This window comes from Carassius auratus, chromosome 28 (genome assembly GCF_003368295.1).
Source record: "Carassius auratus strain Wakin chromosome 28, ASM336829v1, whole genome shotgun sequence".
NCBI classification, from domain to species: domain Eukaryota; kingdom Metazoa; phylum Chordata; class Actinopteri; order Cypriniformes; family Cyprinidae; genus Carassius; species Carassius auratus.
The window spans coordinates 14,574,483-14,594,179 of record NC_039270.1 but is presented as its reverse complement, the minus strand read 5'-3'; the positions used below and the strand labels follow the sequence as shown (position 1 = coordinate 14,594,179).

General features: G+C 35.4%; 1 protein-coding gene across 2 annotated transcripts in view; it reads right to left on the bottom strand.

Moving 5' to 3' along the window:
- Positions 1–19,697, bottom strand: part of stat5a (signal transducer and activator of transcription 5a) — a 70,669-nt gene that overhangs the window by 2,534 nt on the left and 48,438 nt on the right. For both annotated transcript variants that reach the window (XM_026208076.1, XM_026208077.1), the window contains exons 6-19: positions 17,549–17,723; positions 16,749–16,879; positions 15,156–15,307; positions 14,659–14,814; positions 9,966–10,145; positions 9,581–9,668; positions 8,828–8,950; positions 8,286–8,378; positions 7,339–7,545; positions 4,269–4,363; positions 3,320–3,462; positions 2,980–3,135; positions 1,600–1,651; positions 633–737 (exon numbers count right to left, since the gene is read on the bottom strand). In XM_026208076.1, the coding sequence (XP_026063861.1) occupies positions 633–737; positions 1,600–1,651; positions 2,980–3,135; positions 3,320–3,462; positions 4,269–4,363; positions 7,339–7,545; positions 8,286–8,378; positions 8,828–8,950; positions 9,581–9,668; positions 9,966–10,145; positions 14,659–14,814; positions 15,156–15,307; positions 16,749–16,879; positions 17,549–17,723 (1,856 nt within the window). The remainder of the gene's footprint in view (positions 1–632; positions 738–1,599; positions 1,652–2,979; positions 3,136–3,319; positions 3,463–4,268; positions 4,364–7,338; positions 7,546–8,285; positions 8,379–8,827; positions 8,951–9,580; positions 9,669–9,965; positions 10,146–14,658; positions 14,815–15,155; positions 15,308–16,748; positions 16,880–17,548; positions 17,724–19,697) is intronic.

Genomic DNA, 19,697 nt, shown 5'->3' with positions numbered 1-19,697 from the left:
ATTGTCCTTGTCATCTCTTATATTTAAGCCCTAGTCTGTGCAGACCGTGTTTGTCCAGTCTACTGCGTCCCTATGTTTGCTCCTGCCTGTTCTGTCCTGGATTTACTCTTGTGTGGATTTATTAAAGTTTGCATTGCTCCTCATCTTCCTTGTGCGTTTCATTACACCGTTGCATGACGCATATAGACCACGTTCACACAGCAGCGGAATAGGGTTGTCAGTCCTGTACCTGAGTCCTTAATAAGGTTACTTTTGCACAGTTTTGTTATTTACGGGTGTGACAACCAAATTCTGTAACCAAACTCACACCTGTACATTTTCAGGATTCACAACCCCATTCTTGGAACGGAACAGGACTGGACGGCTAGTTGTCTGTCACGTCATACAGTGCGAGAAAAAGCTATTCTTCCGCACAAACGCATGCATACCATGTGTTACGTGTTTCCATGTGTTTCTGGTAACTTACAGTGATGGAGAAACTAGATTATTTTATTTGTGTTATTTGACAAAGCAGCATTTCTAATCTAATATTTCTATTTCATTTTTTTTTCAATTCTTTATTTTGATTGGTTTTTGATTTTAGTTAATAACTACCCTGATGCAGAAACATACAGGCAGACAGAAACACTCACATGGGAGGATAGAGTCCGTAAGCATGTGGTTGATTGACAGCTGGAGAAGCCGCATGGTCCATGTAGGTGGGGTTTGCTGCAGGGTCGGGGTTAGGTGTCGCAAACCTGCATGAACACAGACGCACACATAAATCGTTTAAATTTAACATCATCAGTGTTATTTTAGTATTTTTTGTTGCAGTGTTTAATATTATTTTTAATTAGCTTTTATTTTTATATGAGACTTTTGTCAATTTGATAAGTTGTTCATTTATGTTTAGTTTTAATGTATTTTTTTTTTTGTTATATTAAGTAATTTTTATATTATTTAAGTAATTTTAGACTTTCAACTTTAACATTTTTTTTTTTACGTTTATAAGGTTTTAATTACTAATTTATCATCTAATATTGAGTTTGAATACAGTCTGATATATATTAATTAATCTCTCTCCTTCAATAAAATGTCAAAAAGCTTTAAAAAGAACTAACAAAAGCTCATTCATTCTGTTCAGCTCTAGTTCACAGCTTGTTGCTGATCCACACACTCTGAGAGGTGCTAGCGGTCAGAGCTCTTGCTAACCCTCAAAATGAAGAGCTAAATTGTAAATTGCTTCCTCAGAATGCTGATGAGAAGAACTGAATTATCTGAGTCTGATGGTGTATGACTCCCTGCTGAGTTTGACCGAAGTGGAAGGCTCACTAACAAGACCAATGGGGTCGTCCACCTTTGGATAAATAATGCTGCTAATGAGGCTAACAAAGCTAAGTATATGCTAAGGAGTGAAACGAGAGTCTCAAGTATCCATGCCAACCAATCTCTGCCCACAGAGCATGGCCAGCGCTAATATGCTAGCGGGCAATTAGGTTTACCGCGTGGAGTTAACAAGTTAGCTCTTGAATGTCAGAGATGTGAAGACCTGTACTGAGAGATCAGAAAAACACATAGAGACAGAAGTGTGTGTGTGTGTGCGCATATGTGTGTACTTACTCTGGCACTACTTGTTTGATCTGTGGTTTGACGTATCCATCCACAGCTTTAGCTGGAGAGGAGCGAAAGATAAACAGATTATTCCTAAACCATAACATAACCCTGGCTCACACTGTGTGTGAATGAGAACACACACAGACAAACACAACAATTTCACAATACATTGTAACAACTGTCATACCAATAAAGCACATATTGAATTGAATTGACACAAACACACTAGATTAACCAGAGAGTTACACTCTCATTTAAACACACACATGCAAACACACAGGCTAGTAATGTACATATAATGATTTTTACAGGCTATAAATAATAAGCAACATTGTGCATATGTGATAATTTTAATGTGCTTTTAATACGACAATTATTTTCCTAAGATGGTGTCGTTATACTACTTTCACAATCCTTCCTTGTGTCCTGACTTGTATACAGTATACAGGAATACAGTTATACAGTATACAGTATACACAGAGTATACAGGTGCAAAAACAGATGTTTTACAGTGTCCCCGATTTCAAAGTGGATTCAAGATGGTACGTTTAGTTCATTTTCATGAATCGTTCATATTGTTCTTTTAGGTAAACTTTTTAGAAACTTTTAATTCTCCTAATTCTCTTCGATTTCAAAAATCCTTTAATGTTTAAAGTAATATTTGTGCATTTGTATAAATAATTTTGAATAAATATTTTAAGAAATAAATAAGTACATACACTACCATTCAAAAGTTTGGGCTTGCAAAAATGTTTTCAGTTTTTGAATATGCCAAGGCTCACCTAGGCTGCATTTATTTGATAAAATATTTAATTGTGTTCCTGAAGCTCAAATGGTAGAGCACTTCTTTATCAAGCACAAGGTTGGGGGTTTGATTCCCCGGGGACACATGATAGGTAAAAATTGATAGCCTGAGTGCACTGTAAGTTGCTTTGGGAAAAAAATACAGTAAAAATGGCAATATTTTATGATATTATTACAATTTAAAATAACTATTTTCTGTTTTAATTTATTATAAAATGTAATTCATTTCTGTGATGCAAAGCTGTATTTTCAGCATCATTACTCCAGTCTTCAGTGTCACATGTTCCTTCAGAAATCACAATATGATGTGTACTCAAAATATCATCTGTTTATTAATACTGAAAACAGCTGTGCTGCTTGATATTTTTGTGGAAACTGTGATTTTCACGATTCTTTGATGAATAAAAGTTCAAAACTCATTTTTAGACATTTTTTAAATACTCGAAATAAAAATCTTGCATACCATTACAATTAACTTTACTTTCACCAAAAAATAAATAAATAAATAAAAATACTGACCCTGAAATCTTTGAATGATAGTTTGTGTGTGTGTATACAGTATAATGTAGAGATCAAGCTTACACAGCGGAGGGGTGTAGTATTTGGAGAAGACCTCGTCTTTGTGCCGGTCAGGATAGAGGAACATGAGATGATTCAGGTCGCTGATGCGATCCGCCAAGGAGCGGATAGAGAAGTCTTTGGTTGTGTAAGGCATGAGGTTCCACACCATCCTTTCTCCTATGAAGATCAAACACACACGCACACACACACACACACACACACGTTTTTAACTAGTTTTAAGAGCATTTAAAGCCACTCTAAGTGATTTGTTTTGAAATACCATGTCTAAAATGTCCCTGTTATGCATTACGTCAGGTTTGATTTAAGAAATGGCTGTGGAGGAGCCAAGCAATGGTTCTACCTGCTTTGTTAGGGTTCTCTGCCACCCAGGCTATGGTGATGCCGCCGATTTCTGAGTCACTGAAACGCAACAGGAAGGTTCCGTTGGGTTTGGACATCAGCATGTCCTGAGCTTGCTGTTTATTCACAAAGCCAAGAATCGCCCTGAGACATACAAGCACACGATCACATGAACACAAACATGAATTCATCAAAGAGTGTTTACTGTACACTCACACAATCAGAGAGACTGTCAGCTTGTGTGTACGGTTCAGTTTCATCATGATTTGTATACAAAGGATTACAAGATATGACGACTGGGGGTTGAATGAGAAAAAGATCAGCAAAAAAACAAGAGAGAGAGAGGGAGCTAGATCGTATCAAAGCCTCAAGAGGTCTCTCTGATCTTACTCCTGTGTAAATCCATCCATGGTTTAATGCCTTAATGTATAGTCTAAACCGCCACTATCTCTCAATCAGCCAGTTGCCATGGCAAAGAAGCACTTCATAATGAACATATCCATTTTATACCACTCACAAGAAAGAGAAAAAGAACCAGATATAAGGATGTAATTCATCATAACATTTTCCAGCAGAGTGGCCTAAACTTGAAATTTGCCCAAACTATCAGAAGCATCCATGATTGACCTAATTACTTTTCAGAAATAAATAAATGTTAAGTTGTCAGTTATTTAAGTGCATTATCCATTTCAAGTCACATACGAACAAACGTCACTGTCATGTCTTTGTGAGATTCAGCTTCTGTGAGGTGAGAGATGGCATTGTTATGTGAGGGCAGACGGGAGCTACGTCTCCTTTTCTAGTTCTTTCTGTTCATTCAATAACTGTGCAGCAACAAAAATACTTCTTTTGTTTAGCTTTTACACATGGATGGATTTTTATCTTTAACATTAAATCTGTAGGAGTGTGATGTTTCTATCTGTTGTGCTCTGACTGAGGTCAGGTCTTACCCATCGTTCCAGTGAGGCTTCAGGTGTTTTTTAGTAAGCTCCATCACACCATCAAACCACTGCCAGAAAGTGAAGTTCCTGCCTGGTAAACTCTCCTACAATCACAACAAACAAATCAGGCTTAAAAGACTAACATGCACAGTAAATATAATGATGCTGAAAAATAAAACCCCAAAGATTTACAAATAGTACAATAGAAACAAAACTGAACAATCTCAAAGCAGCTTTTCTATTACAAAATACTAATAAAAACTTTTTATTTTTATGTGGTTCAGTTAATTTAGACCTTTTCCCAGTATGCACTGACAAGGTCATGAATAAATAATATGGCTTCATTTACATTTACAGCTTTATCCCTCCTCTCCAGCTAAACGTCAAACCACAGATCAAACAAGTAGTGCCAGAGTAAACGCACACACACACACACACACACACACACACACTGACCTCTCGGTTCAGGTATTCACATCTCTGACCTTCAGGAGCTAAGCTGTTAACTACAACATTGCTATTGCTGATTTTGTTGTCATATTAAGTAACTTCTGAAATGTGAGATAAAAAAGGAACACTTATAGAGTTGATACTGTCCCTTTATTTTAATTCTCACTATTAACAAACCATGAGGGAGAGTAAATGTCAATTTCTTCATCCTATTAAGTTCACTTACCATATTTACCTAAATGGATTAATTTGATTGGTCACATCTACTTTTTAAACAGTGTGTGTAAAGAAAGTGTTAAATAAGCCTTAGTAGCATGTTGTGGACTAGAACTCAAAGCATGTTTGAAGCTTGTTTCCTCACAGACGCTTAACAGTTATGGAAAATAAAAGATGAAAGTATATGAAAAAACAATCTGCTGAATTCCTGGTACGTGTTCCTCGCAGGCGATGCATTTATTGGAACTGGACATGGAGTTGACATGAATCAGAGAGTAAACAGCGGGGCGTGTGTGGGGGTAAAGGGAACATTCAGGGCTTAAGAACGAGAGCATGATCCACTGCTTCATGTTCTTTCTGTTTTTAATCAGAGATCCACAAGCAAAGTCACATTACTTAGGAGTGAAGACAGGAAGCGTTCATCTTCATCTCTTTCACTTTAATCACTCTATTTCTTAGAACACAATGTCCTATGTCCTGACCGTTTCGACAGTTAGCATGGCGGATCACAAAGAGACACACGGGGGTCTCTTGAACGTACCATCGGGTTCAAATTCGGAATTTAGACATGGAAATAAACAGTCAAGTCACATTATTGACATACTATTGTATACAGTACAGATTTAGAAAAGTAGTTTTAGAAAAGCAGGAAAATAAAGAGTCTTAATGCTGCAAAATTCATCAGTTGTGAAGACAAAATTATAATTGATGTCAGTAAAGCCGTTATTATTTCAATTCACTGAACTAATTTCAGCTATTTAGTTCTGTATTTATTTGTTTTATTTCTTTCAATAACAGTGTCAGTGTTGCAAAGTTCATCAATTATGAAACTCAATTAAAAAATATATATATTTTAGGAATCAACAAGAACTTTATGATACTACTATAATTCATATACAAGGTGCATCTCAATATTTGTTAAATGTGAGCCAAAAACATCACAATTAAAAGAACCAAAAACTACTTCAGTCGGTGTGAACTGAATTTATTTAATACACGAGTTTCACAATTTGAGTTGAATTATTGAAATGAACTTTTCCATGACATTATAATTCATTGAAATGCACCTGTATACTTTTCTATTTAACATTTTGGATTCAAATTGTTCCTTAGTATAATCATTTAATCATATAAAAGCTGATCATAAATCTTAATCAATTCATCTTGTGTTTAATGCAAAATAGTATTTCCACATGTGTTCATAGATTTTGCACCCCACTATATGAAAGCATTAAATCATTAGCATGTTTTCAAGATAACTTTGTATTTGTGCAATTGTGTGCATGTGTGAGTACTGTATACGTGACTAAATAAACAAAAGCCATAAACACAAACGATGGCTGAATTCCAAGGGCCTTGGTTGGGAACACTGCCCGCTCAATGTAGCAGATCAGCAAAGGGCCGTTTCAAAGACAGCCACAGCCTTAGGCCTGCTCTCAGATCAAACCTCACTTCCTGAATAACCATTAACTATTGCAATGGAAGAGAAGCAATGTTGATCCGATCAGCTAACATTCAGCTGCCACAGGTCACAGTCACGGTCCGAATTTGTACAAAACAATAGGCCATACTGCCTTCAGCTTAATCAGAGCTCATGTACAGCTGTCAAAGCCATGATTGCATGAGTGATACTTAAGTACAAACGAATTATATTCATTACAGAGTGCAACTGAATGCAGGGGTCTTGATTTGCGACAACATGGTATGTGCCATTCGGACTGATATTTTATTTTAAAATCATAACTTACATTTCAAATCCAGTATTGGCAGTTACTTCGCCTGTTTATGTTTCGACATTGAAAACAGTTAAAAAAGTTTGCGATCCTTAAGATTTTTTTGAAGTACACATTAAAGGAATAGTTCACCCAAAAACAAAACCATTGATTACTAACCTTCATGCCGTTCCGAACTAAAGAACACACACAATTATAAGCAGAACAAATGTTTTCAATACTGATAATAATAAGAAATGTACATTTAGCAGCATATCCGCATATAAGAATGATTTCTGAGGAGCATCTGACACTGAGGTACTGATGCTGAATATTCAGCTCTACTACCATCACAGGAAGGAATTACATTTTAAAATATGAAAAAAATTTCATTTTAAAATGTCAAATTACTTCACAATATAACTGTTCTACTGTATTTTTGATCAAATAAAATGCAGCCTTGGTGAGACTTCTTTCATAAAAAAAAAAAAAAATTAAATATTCTCACCCAAACCTTTTGAACAGTAGTGTGTACATTTGTGTATAAAGAACTATCTAGTCAAAGAAAATACTAAAAACGAATTGACCTTTGGTTTCTGGGGGTCAAATAGCAAATAGATTTTACAGAGGAGTTTTGACCTGCTAAACACAGTCATTTAGTTCAGTACTGTACACTGGTTGAGTGTGAGCAGTGCATTTACCCTGTTGAACTGTGACCAGGTCATGGTCATGTTGCGGTATTCGTCCGGGTTGACACTGGAGCTGCTGAAGGCTTTCTGAGCGAGAAAGACGAGATTCTCCTCAGACAGACCTCGATTTGATTGCACCTCTGCCTTGTACTTCATATTCAGAGCCTCACACAACTGCGGCCACAACACCTTGTCCGGCACAATAAAAGGCACCCGTCCCTGAGAGAGAACAAGAAAATGATTTCATTACCACAATTTCTTTTTGAACCTTTTACAGCTGGAAAGTGTTTCTCAGTGGCTCACAATCACTTTGGTTTTAAGGTTGTTTTTTAGGAAAGCAACAACATATTCTCCATATATTACACAAAAGTACTACTACAAAACTACTTTTTCTATGGACTACTTTTATAATGCTTACACCGTTATTCACTCACTTCTCCATTTGTGTTCCAGGGTAGAAAAAAGTACTGGTTGGAAATGACGTGGGGGTGAGTAAATGATGACAGGATTTAAATTTATGGATGCACTGTTCCTTTAAAATGATTAAGGGTAGAGTATGTCGAGTAAAAGAACATGATTCATATGCCACCAGCCATCCAGTCAACACCCACGCTATGAAACATGACAGTTTTGTTTGTTTGTTGAGGGGAGTTTGAGATCCTGGTGAGTGGGAGAGAAATTTCATTATGTATGGTTGGAAGAATGAGTCCTGCGTGCCGAACTTTGTGATGTTTAACATAGTTAAGTTATAGGACCTTTATTTATCGCCACATGGCCTGGGAAATTGTTTCCATGACTTTCATGTGATATCACTATACAGTGGTCTCATGAGCTTATTGCAAGCACAACCGACCTGGAATAAAGTACGTTCTCTAAAGGGCACAGTTATGATGGTCTGAACTTTAACCTCTACACCACACCTTCCACCCAAAAGATGCACTGATGTTTCAGTAACTCACCGGTTCAGCAAATGCATTGTCCCACAGAACGGTGGCTGTGGCATTGTTGTCTTGACTTCCATGGACAATGACCACCACAGGCAAAGAGAGAGTCTGGGGGAACAAATGTGTGGATGAGAAAAATGGATGAAACAAGCTGTAAATTACTTTATTATATATTATGGTGCTCTTGAGCACAGAATGATTTCTGAAGCATCATGTGACACTGACGAATGGAGTAACAATGCTGAAAGTTCAGCTTTAGAATCACAGAAATAAATGGCATTTAATAAAAAATATTAAAATATATGAGTTATACACCAAACACTGAACAGTAATGTACAGCACTAATATAAAAACTGTAATTGTTTGCTTTTTACTGCAAAAATCTACTTAATCATTCATTTTGTCTGAATGGACTGAAATGTAACACTGGTCCTAATTTTAAATAGTCATTAATGCATGGATCGTTGGAGTTTACCTGCATTGCTGTAAGTGGTTCCTGACAGATAACCTTTACTAATGGTGATTTGCTAATAGGCACAAGACCTTCTCAAGCTCACCTTAACCTGAAATACCAGCTCATTTCCCCCGACACTGAACTGTGATTCAAACAAAATGGTAAACTTCTCCTCTGTGACAGACTCCGCCCCTCGACGGTCTGAACGCCTGATCCGCTTCAGGGACTACAGGACACATGAGAAAGAATAGAGACAAATATATATGTATTTTATGATAAGCAGTTCAATCTGTTCTTCCTATTTAACACAAGTCACTATCACATAAAACCCCCCCCCCCAAAAAGTACTCAAGCAACATTTACAAATGTCATTCACTGCATGAAAAATAGGACCGTAAACTTAGATAAATTATCATACCAAGTGTTCATTAAAAAGTTAAAAACAAAAGCATAAGGACTTTTGAAGTAATTTTTAATTCGGACTTCATTTTAAAATATATAAATAAAATATATACTGCACAAATTAAGGCAGGATTATTTGGGGACTTTCTGGTTGATAAATGCACAGAAATATAACTAATTTTGAATTTTAGTTCATAAATTGTTACCCTGTACAGAATTGTATATCTTATCTGTCTAAAGGTTCAATTTTTATGACTTCTGATTATATGACAGGCTTTAAAGGGTTAAGTGTTGCTTAGCTGAATTCATGGTTGATGCATAATCGAGAATCGAGCTGTGTGTTTTCTAAGCAGGTACAGAGTAAGTTATGAATGAACTTAAATGGTGTGCTTAGAACCCCCTTCGGTAACCCTCATCTTCCAGGAGTTTTCTCTAAAGTCAGACTTGCACTCACCATGTTTCTAAAGTGTGCACTGAGAGTGCCTGTGGTCTGGTGGTACTCCATCACACAGTTGTTATTCAAGATCTCACCACTGCTGTCACTGTTAGACAGACACATACATATACAGAAAATATCATTCTGCGTATAGTCCTATTAAAAATGGAGATGACCATTTTAACCAAGATCTAGGTTAGTTAAATGACAAATTTAGGTAAGAATTGGGTTTGTGCATAAAAATTTTGCATTAGTAAATGTAGAGTGATGATGTATCGGAGGGTCTTCTGGTGAAACATGCTTTGTTTCAGCAGCTCTGGACACATTAGGCCGGTTTACAATGAGTCATCAACAACAATACCCGGAGAAGATACTAAATACAATGTGTTGTGTTTCTGCTCACTTTCTGGTGTTTTCGTTCTTGAGCAGGGCCTTGGCCTGTTGTTCACTGACGATGGTGGCTTTGACCTGCGGTGGGTTCATGTGCACGTTCAGTTTGCCACCTACCAGCAAACGAACCGTCGCCGCAAATTTAGTTTGTGTTTTAAGCACCTGAGGAGGCTGCTTTTCGATGATGAAGGTACTGCAGACAAAACACACACACACGTATTTACTGTACATCCATATTCATAAAACATACTGTATATCAAAATAAAAAAACACGTGCACAACCGTACCAAGTGTGGGGTCAGTTTTTCTTTTAAAGAAATCAATACCTTTATGCATCAAAAATACATTAAACTGATCAAACGTGACATTACCCAAAGACATTTACTCTACTGTTTTTATCACTGATAAAGTTTCTTGGACACTAAATCGTCATATTAGAATGATTTCTGAAGGATCATGTGACACTGAAGACCAATGATCCTGAAAATTCAGCTTTGCATCACAGGAATAAATTATATTTTAAAATATATTCAAATAGTAAAAATAAATTATAATACAATTTAACTGTATTACTGTTTTTACTGTATTTTTGAACAAATAATTTCAAACTAATATTATATCACCAATATGAGCACTGTTCCAGCTTTCCATTCAACTTGGAAAGCCAAAATTTACATTTGGCAAAGTGTAATTTTTACATTACTTGCGAACATTACTTGAAAACTTTGTCAAAAACCCACAATATGCAGGTGTAATTTGAACAAGATGGAAGCCTTTTAAAAAATAAAATATGTAATAGTTAATAAATAAATTTGGTAACACTTTCTATGAAGTCTATATTTATGATACATTATAAGATAGTTCTTAAGGCATTATAGTGAATGCATAATGCGTTATAAAAAAGCTTATAATATGTTATACCATCTTATGTATATCCATAAGAACAGTTTTAATGTATTATAATATTTACTTTTTTGTGGTTATACCTTTTAAGAGTATGATGATTTATAACACACAGTGAACGTTGCATCTACTCAAGTTACAATGAATTATATTTCTCAGTTATAATGAATTATAAGTCTCACATCTTGCCATCTTTCTTATGCTACTTTACTTAAAGCAGTCAAAGAGCATTAATAAGGAATAGTAATAATAATAGTAATATTCTTTTTCTCAGACATCATATCAGATGAATGTGTAATACGACACATTTGTTTGAACTATTTTTACTATATTATCAGTTTGATTATTTTGATGGTATAGACAGCTGTTGATAAGTAACTCTGCAATAACATTTCAAATAGCAGTCACTGTAGTAATAGTAGTATGTCTGCTAAATATGTGCTAACACTTTATTTTGATGGTTCCCCAACAGACAAGCTCAATATAAGTAACTTTTCAAGTACATCAACATTATACCTACCCTAATAAGCCTACTAATACTCTAATGAGAGATAGTTGACATGTAGTTGCAAAGTTGCTTACAGTCAACAGACTAAGGGGACCATCATAATAAAATGTAACCTAACATATAAACATTGCATTTTTTTTTTTTTAGTTGAAATGATTAACTAGCTCACAGCAAAATTAATATTAGCCTCATAGGGAACACTCAAACACTCTCCATACATAACCACTCACAAGATGTAGTAAGATACAGTGCAGATCTTAAATAAACAATATCAAGATATATAGTCTATTATTAATGTAAAAGTAGATTTAATATGGTGTTCATTGTGTGTTATAAATAATCAATCTTAAACGTTATAACCACAAATGGGTAAGTATTATAATGTATTATAATTGTTATGATTATTTATAAAATGATATAACATGTTATAAAAGTTTTTTTATAATGCATTATGAATTCATTACCCTTATACAGTAAGTACGCTACTTTATTATAAATATGGGCTTCATAGAAAGTGTTACCATAAATTTTCTATTTTAGAAACAACAAATGAATAAATAAAAAATAAATGGTTAATTAAAACTATAAATTAAAGGATTTTTTTCTAAAAATGAAGCATTTAATTTAGAGGTAAGGTTAAGATTAGTCTTTGGAGCATGTGCACTATTCACCAGGCCACATCTCTAACTGGTATGCACTGGGCCGAATCAGATTCATTTTGATATGTGGCTATGTTATGTTAAACAGTTACAAAGCCAGTGTTACACATCTCAGGCTGATGGAGATCCATTTAGACACTGATGGTTTTTAAAAGCACAGCTTCCATTAAGCTCAGTGTTTCAGAGACTGTTTGGCCTGAGGCTCCAAACACACACACACACACACACACACACACACACACACACAGATGAATGAAGCAGCACATTCATCGCCTGTGGTTAGTGTGAATGCTGACAGCTTGAGATATTATGAGGAAGAGAGTGAAGGAGAGCAGAGCAGGTTTGTAAATATCCCTTGTGTGCCACCAAAGTGATCTCTCTTCTGACAAACGGCCTCGGTTGATTTCTCACAGATATCAGCACATGCAGGGTGAGTAATACATAAATACTCAATCATTTGGTATTAAGACATTCATCATCATCGCCTTTGAAGTTTTCCAAATGAATTCTTAGCAATGCATATTACTAATCAAAAATTAAAGGACTCATATGATACGATTAAAAGTTTTCCTTTCTCTTTGGTATGTTTCAAGCTCTTGGTGCATGAAGAAGATCTGTAAAGTTGCAAAGACTGAAGTCTCAAATCCAAAGAGATATTCTATATTAAAGTTAAGACTCTGTCACATCCCCCTAAAATGGCTCGTTCTAACACCCCCCACATCTCTACGTCACTGTGTGGATCTGCATTACGTATTTCAGCACTGTTCCAGAACAGTCCAGCCCAAATATTCAGATGTGTGCAGTGCATTTTAAGGAGGATGTGGACTGTTTCCTGAACGTCTGTGGCACAACGGATGTTTCTATAAAGTCTGGCAGTTCAAACGTTGCAAGGACAGTCGGGTGCTTCTGACTCACAGCTTGTAAGTACGTTCTTTAAATTTAAATTATTTTCCAGTGATGATTCAAAAGCAAGTTTTGAGCAGTATAGAGTAGGCTTGTTTGTTGTTTCTCCGATCTCAAATGCAGACATGGTTTTATGTTTACGCAGCGCGATAAGCAACGCAATGCTTAAAAACACAGTATAAGTCATTATAATCAGTAATTATGTCCCAATTATTGTTTTTGTCTCATCTAGTGATGTGTGGATCATGAACAAATCTTTCTTTTTAACTTTTTAACCAGTTCACCAGTTCACCAAATCGAATTGAATCGTTCGAAATGGTCCGCGTCTCCAGTACACACTAATCCACAAATTACTTAAATTATTCGGTTTATAAATGTGAAAGTTATTCAGTTACTCCTAACAGTATATTGACTGAACTGCTAAAAGAGAACCAGCATTATATGGAAAATAATGTGTTTTTTTAACCTTAAACCACATAAACAAATACACAAAATAATGTTCTTTTTAGCAGAATCATATGATCCCTTTAAGTTTTGACATATTTATGGTAGAAAATGTACAAAATATCTTCATGGAACATGTTCTTTACTTAATATCCTAATGATCTTTGGCATAAAAGAAAAATCTATATTTTTGACCCATACAATGTATTTTTGGCTATTGCTACAAATATACCCCAGCGACTTAAGAACAAAATATTTCTTGCTGAAGCTACTTTTTTTAATGTCTGTTTGATGCTTTACACAACAATGACTGTAAACAATTTTTGGGAGTAAGTTTTCAGCCAAATTTGATGTGTGATAAATTTGCAATTCATTTGATTAATTGATCACCACATTAAGTAATTAATTAGATTAGAAATCAGAATTGCTTACCAGCCCTAATTCAAATGGAAAACAGTTATTTTAAACTATAATACTATTTCACAATATTATTGTATTTACTGTATTGTGAGCAAAAATAAGCAGCCTTGCTGAGAATAACACTTTTGAAAACCGCTCTCCTATGTGTATTCATGATTTCTCATAAGAGAAGTAGAAATCTCCATTTCATGTATGAATAATATGTTTTGAGTCAGAGATCTTTTCATTGAATGAGACGACTGAAATCACTGAATGAAATATTCATTAAACTTCTCTTATTAACTAGCGCAGAACATTTCTGTGTATAATAACTCATTTTCCTCTCTGCTACACACACAAAGCACTGTATGGCGTCAGAAATCTTGAGTTGTACGGACCACTTGGATACATTCACACCTTCTTTGAAGCATGAAAGCCCATTCACTGTGATTTAATTGAAAAAGTGATCAACATGTTCTTGTATTATATGTAAGAAATGGCATGAGTCTGAGTATTTCTTGAAGCTATCCCTTTAAAAATTATTTAATTATTCACTAATTGCCCCTTTCTTTATGTCCAAAATGTAAAACCTCTTTAAAACCTATAACCACTTAGACTTGTAGGCTCAATACCGAGTTAAAAAAAATACACACACATAAAGAGCACAGGAAGGGAGATAATGAATGTCTTTGAATGTATGGTTACAAGTCACCATGACAACTAATATGATTCATTCAAATACACTGTGAAGTCACTGCTGAAATTGTAGCATTGCCAAGAAAGAGATATAGTAAAACTGCACCGTGTTGATTACAGGGGGGATACTGATTGTGTTACTGCTGCACTTTGCAATTACGTAACGTCACTGGTATTCTCTCTTTTCCACACACCTGGTGACTAAAGCGGAGATGATGTCCGTGATGGTGCTGTTGAGTTCAGTCAGCAGCTCCTCGATGGGGCCGGGAATGGGCAGCTGCTGTCTCAGATGCTCCGCCCTCCGGATCTGCTGACGATTCTGCCAAATGGTTTCTGCTAGCTTCTCACACCTGTGCAAAAACACACGCAGAAATGCCAAAACCCAAGCAGAAACTACAGAGCTTCTCTCTGCATGTGCTGCGTGTGTGTAATGTAAACGCAAATGCTTTGTGCAAAACCACAACATGGCGCACGCCTCTGATTATTTGCATAACTGTCTTAGTGTGTGTATTGCTTTATTTATCCATGCACTGGGGCAAATCTGCCCCGGAAGCTGGCAAAATAAAATTAAAATAACTGTACATATGGGTTTGGCTTAATCTGTAGCAATTAAAATGATCTTTAGCTTTAAAAGCAACCGAGGTCTATGGTATGTCCTAAATTAGACTGCTAAGTATAGATGTGTGCGCACCATGACTGTAGTATGTCCAGTCCTCCCTCGGGCGGCCCGCCATTGCCAGCCAGCTGTTGACGTCTCTTCCATTGAATCAGCTCATCGTCAAGAATCACTGTCTGCTGTTTACGCAGCAATGCCAGGGTCTTCTGGTGCTTCTCTGCCAGTCCCTGAGCACACATGCACAAGCTCATCATATAACCACATGAACAGATGGGAACATATGTGCTGTACTCATGTAAATAACAACGGCCATCAGGTTTACTGCTGTACTTTAAAACATATGAAGGGTTTAGATGCAAAAGTGGCATCTGAACTCTTCATATGGGCAACATCATATAGAAGTGTTGCTTTTATTTTAAAGGAGACATACAATGGAAAATAATAGCGGATCTTCTGAAAATTGAAGTGTTTCTTATTTTACCCTGAGAAAGGATAACCAATCAAAACAGAGGAAATTTCCATATAGATGCCTTAAATTCGTGATGAAACAGATGTAGCGCTAAACATTTTTCTGTATTGTGCATTTTCATATTGTGACATAGATCCAAGTGAAATTGATTATCGACGGTTCTATTCATTGGTCGCTGACTGGATGAATGCAGAGCTGAATGTGAGTTTGCAGCAAGGAGAGTGTTTTAAGTGATTGGAAAAGTCATTTCACCTGAAGATCAAGTTTATGACATTTTGTTTTGAAGTTACGAGGTCAAGAGAAATTATACATATGCAGGGATAAATCGTTCACAAGAACAACATCAACGTGAATTTTTTATGGTGACTCTAAATGTTGGTAAATTACATAAACTTGTAGATGGACAGTAGCAAAAACAGTTTAAATTGCCAGAAAGAAAATGCGTTATTGTGTAACTAAATTAAGAGTAAGAAACTAAGAAAGAGTTAAAACAGTAATATTTGAATTAATATTATTATAATTTAAATGAATGTTTTGGTTACACTTGAAGGTGTCCTTTACAGTGTAATTATACATTTCAGTACTGAGTAGTATTAAATTAACCACATGTACTTACTCTAGGGTTAGGGTTCGGATTGGGCTTTGGCTTAGGGATACTTGCATATAATTATGCACACTTAATTATTATTATAATAGTATATGTGATGTGTAACAAGGGCACCCTGAAATAAAGTGCTACCAATGTTTTCTATTGTAATATGTTTTTAAAATGTCATTTATTCCTGTGATGGCAAAGCAAATGACAGCATTTTTACTCTAGTCCACAGTGTCACATTATCCTTCAGAAATCATTCTAATATGCTGATTTGCCGCTCAAGGAACATTTCTTACTATTATGAATCTTGAAAACAGGTGTGCTTCCTAAAATTTTGTAACTTTAAAAAGCATCTGTTTGATGCAAAAACATTATTAATGGCTTTCTGGTCAATAAAATGTATTCTTGCTGATAAAAACAAAAAACAAAAAAAACAGCAAACCCACAAACTTTTGAGCAGCAGTTTATGATGCTAAAATGTTTATTATATGCCCCTTTAATGCATGTGTTACTAATGTTATAGTACAGAGTGTTTTTTTATGCTAATGCTATGCACACTATTCACTTGGAGCATGTGTGTGTGTGTGTGTGTGTGTGTGTGTACCAGTCTGTATTTCTGCAGGGTGTTGGCCTCTCGGGTCAGCCAGGCCTCTACTGTGGCTCTCTTGCTGAGCAGGCTGGGCTCTCGTAGCTGTCGGTCTGCTGGAGGCAGTGTGGCCAGACTTGATAACTGAGCTGCACACAACAGAGAGGAGGATTTAGTCCACAAAGATGAGCTTTGCTAAAGAAATAATAAAAAATCCCCATCATTTTGCACGTAAAAGCATGAAAAAGTGGGTTGTGAATCTAGTAATTCCTTTGTGACAAATATAGATTTCTTTCCAGTGCCGATGCATTGTCAGTTCTTTCTTATTGCAATTATCTGTTGATTCATAAATGATTACACCAAGAGATGTTTATTCAGGCTTAAAGGTAAAGTTCACCCAAAACTGAAAAGTCTGTCACCATTTACTAGCCTCAAGTTGTTCCAAGCCGGTATGAAACTCTTTCTTCTGTTTAGCTTCTCTTGAATGTGGATAACCAAAGCACTGTTGGTCCCCAGAAACTGTGAATCTTCAGTCTTGGGTGAACTATCCCCTTAAAACTGGTTTGATTTGTCATTCAGTGCTATTTTCAGAAATTATGTGAGCCAGCAGGGTGTTTTAATGTAGTATGTTCTGAATGATTAAATAAACTGTGTATATAATTTCATACGCATACATACGACTGTCTGCTGGTGTGTATGAGGCCAAAGTAAGAATGTGCATGAACTTAGGAAATGTACATTATCTTGAATGCAAGGAAAGTTGCTTTGAATAAAAGTGTCTGTGGAGTATATAGATGCGAATGAGTGTGGCTGTATACCCTGTATCCTGAGGCTCTCCTGGTACTGTATGATGAAGTACTCCTGGTTGTGCTGTAGTTTTCTGAGATCATTCTCTGTGTCCTGAGTCAATATTCTGAGCTCCTCAAAAGCCTGGTTTATCTGATGGTACTTCTGAGACATGCTGTCCATCAGGCTGCCCACCGGTGAGCTCGACTGCAAGTCACAGACACACACGAGTAACAACCAAGTTAGAAAAGTGAAGTTAAAAGTCAATACAATTACAATCAGCATTAAAAAAAAAAAAAAAAAATGGAAACGTGATATACAGTACAGACCAAAAGTTTGGAAACATTACTATTTTTTATGTTTTTGAAAGAAGTTTCTTCTGCTCACTAAGCCTGCATTTATTTGATAAAAAAATACAGAAAAAACAGTAATATTGTGAAATATTATTACTACCTAAAATAATAGTTCTTTATTTGAATATACTTTAAAAAAATAATTTATTCCTGTGATGCAAAGCCGAATTTTCAGCATCATTACTCCATGTAACATCCAGTCTATCACATGATCATTTAGAAATCATTCTAATATTCTGATTTATTATGAGTGTTGGAAACAGTTCTGTTGTCTAATATATTTGATGAATAAAAGGTTAAAAAGAACTGCATTTATAAAAAAAAATAATAATAATCTAATAATATATATTCTAATAATATATTTTCTTCACTATCACTTTTTTATCAATTTAACACATACTTGCTGAATAAAAGTATTGATTTTATTTAAAAAAAAAGAAAAAAAAGAAAAAAAATGACTGACCCCAAATTACTGACCAGTAGTGTATATTGTTATTACAAAATATTTATATTTTAAAAACATAACATCTTTTTTTTTTTTTTTTTTACTTTTTATTCATCAAAGTATCCTAAAAAAGTATCACAGCAGAACTGTTTCCAACTTTGATAATGAATAATCATATTAGAATGATTTCTAAAGGATCATGTGATAATGATCCTAAAAATTCAGCTTTGCATCACAGAAATAAATGATAATTTAAAGTATAATAAATTTAAAAACAATTATTTTAAATTGTAATAATATATCACAATGTTGGTCTGTACTGTAGCTTCATTCAGACTTTTTAGTTTTGATAAACTAGCAAGATGAAGAAGGGGTTAAAGACAAACTCCAACTAACCAAAGCTTCTAGACGTACTGTAGGTTCTTATCAGCCCTGTCCTGTTGTGTATTAATAATCGATCCAGATAAAAGTTATTCGTCTATAGCACATTTACTGTATCTTGTTTGAACCAACTATATATTGTTTGCTTAGTGCATACATGGTATGTGAACATAAATATTATGTTTTTAAGTACAGGTGTGTCTGAGATGAGTGGGCATTTTCATGTGTATGTAAACTTCTAGATTTACTGATATCGTCTTTCGTTTTATGAGTTGTCAGTTGAGCTGATAAAATCTGAAATTTCCTCATTTACTCTCATAAAACTGAGCAGCTATCATGAATTTGTGTATGGGGTAAATATGTACCTTCCACTATGCATGCACAAAGCAAACACACAAACACTATTTCTGAATATTGTAAAAGTCAGTCATGTGCAATGGTCCTGTTTATTATTACCCATGATGGTTTTTAGATTTGAATGAACTCACTGAACTTATGTATACAATGATCACTAAGTGTTAATAAATCACTTAAAGCTGCACTTAAATCACTTTTTTACATATTTGTTAGTTAAACCTGTCATTATGTCCTGTGAAAAAAATCAAGCTCCTCTGGCTCCTCCCAGTGGTCCTATTGCCATTTGCAGAAACTCCATCGCTCCCGGTAAAAAACAACCAATCAGAGCTGCGGTCCGTAACTTTGTTTGTGTTCAAAATGTAGAAAAATGTATATAATAAACGAGTACACCATGAATCCATTTTCCAAACCGTGTTTTTGGCTTGTCCTGAATCACTAGGGTGCACCTATAATAAGTGTTTATATTCGGACTATTTTAGATTGCTTCGGGGATACCGCGGCGGAGTAACCCAGTACCTTTGTGATTCTTCATAGACATAAACAGAGAGAAGTAGTTCCGGCTACGATGTTCTTCCGCAAGACGCAAGCAGTTCTGTTTATTAACCGCTAGAGCGTCAAAAGTTACCTACCGCAGCTTTAAAGCTG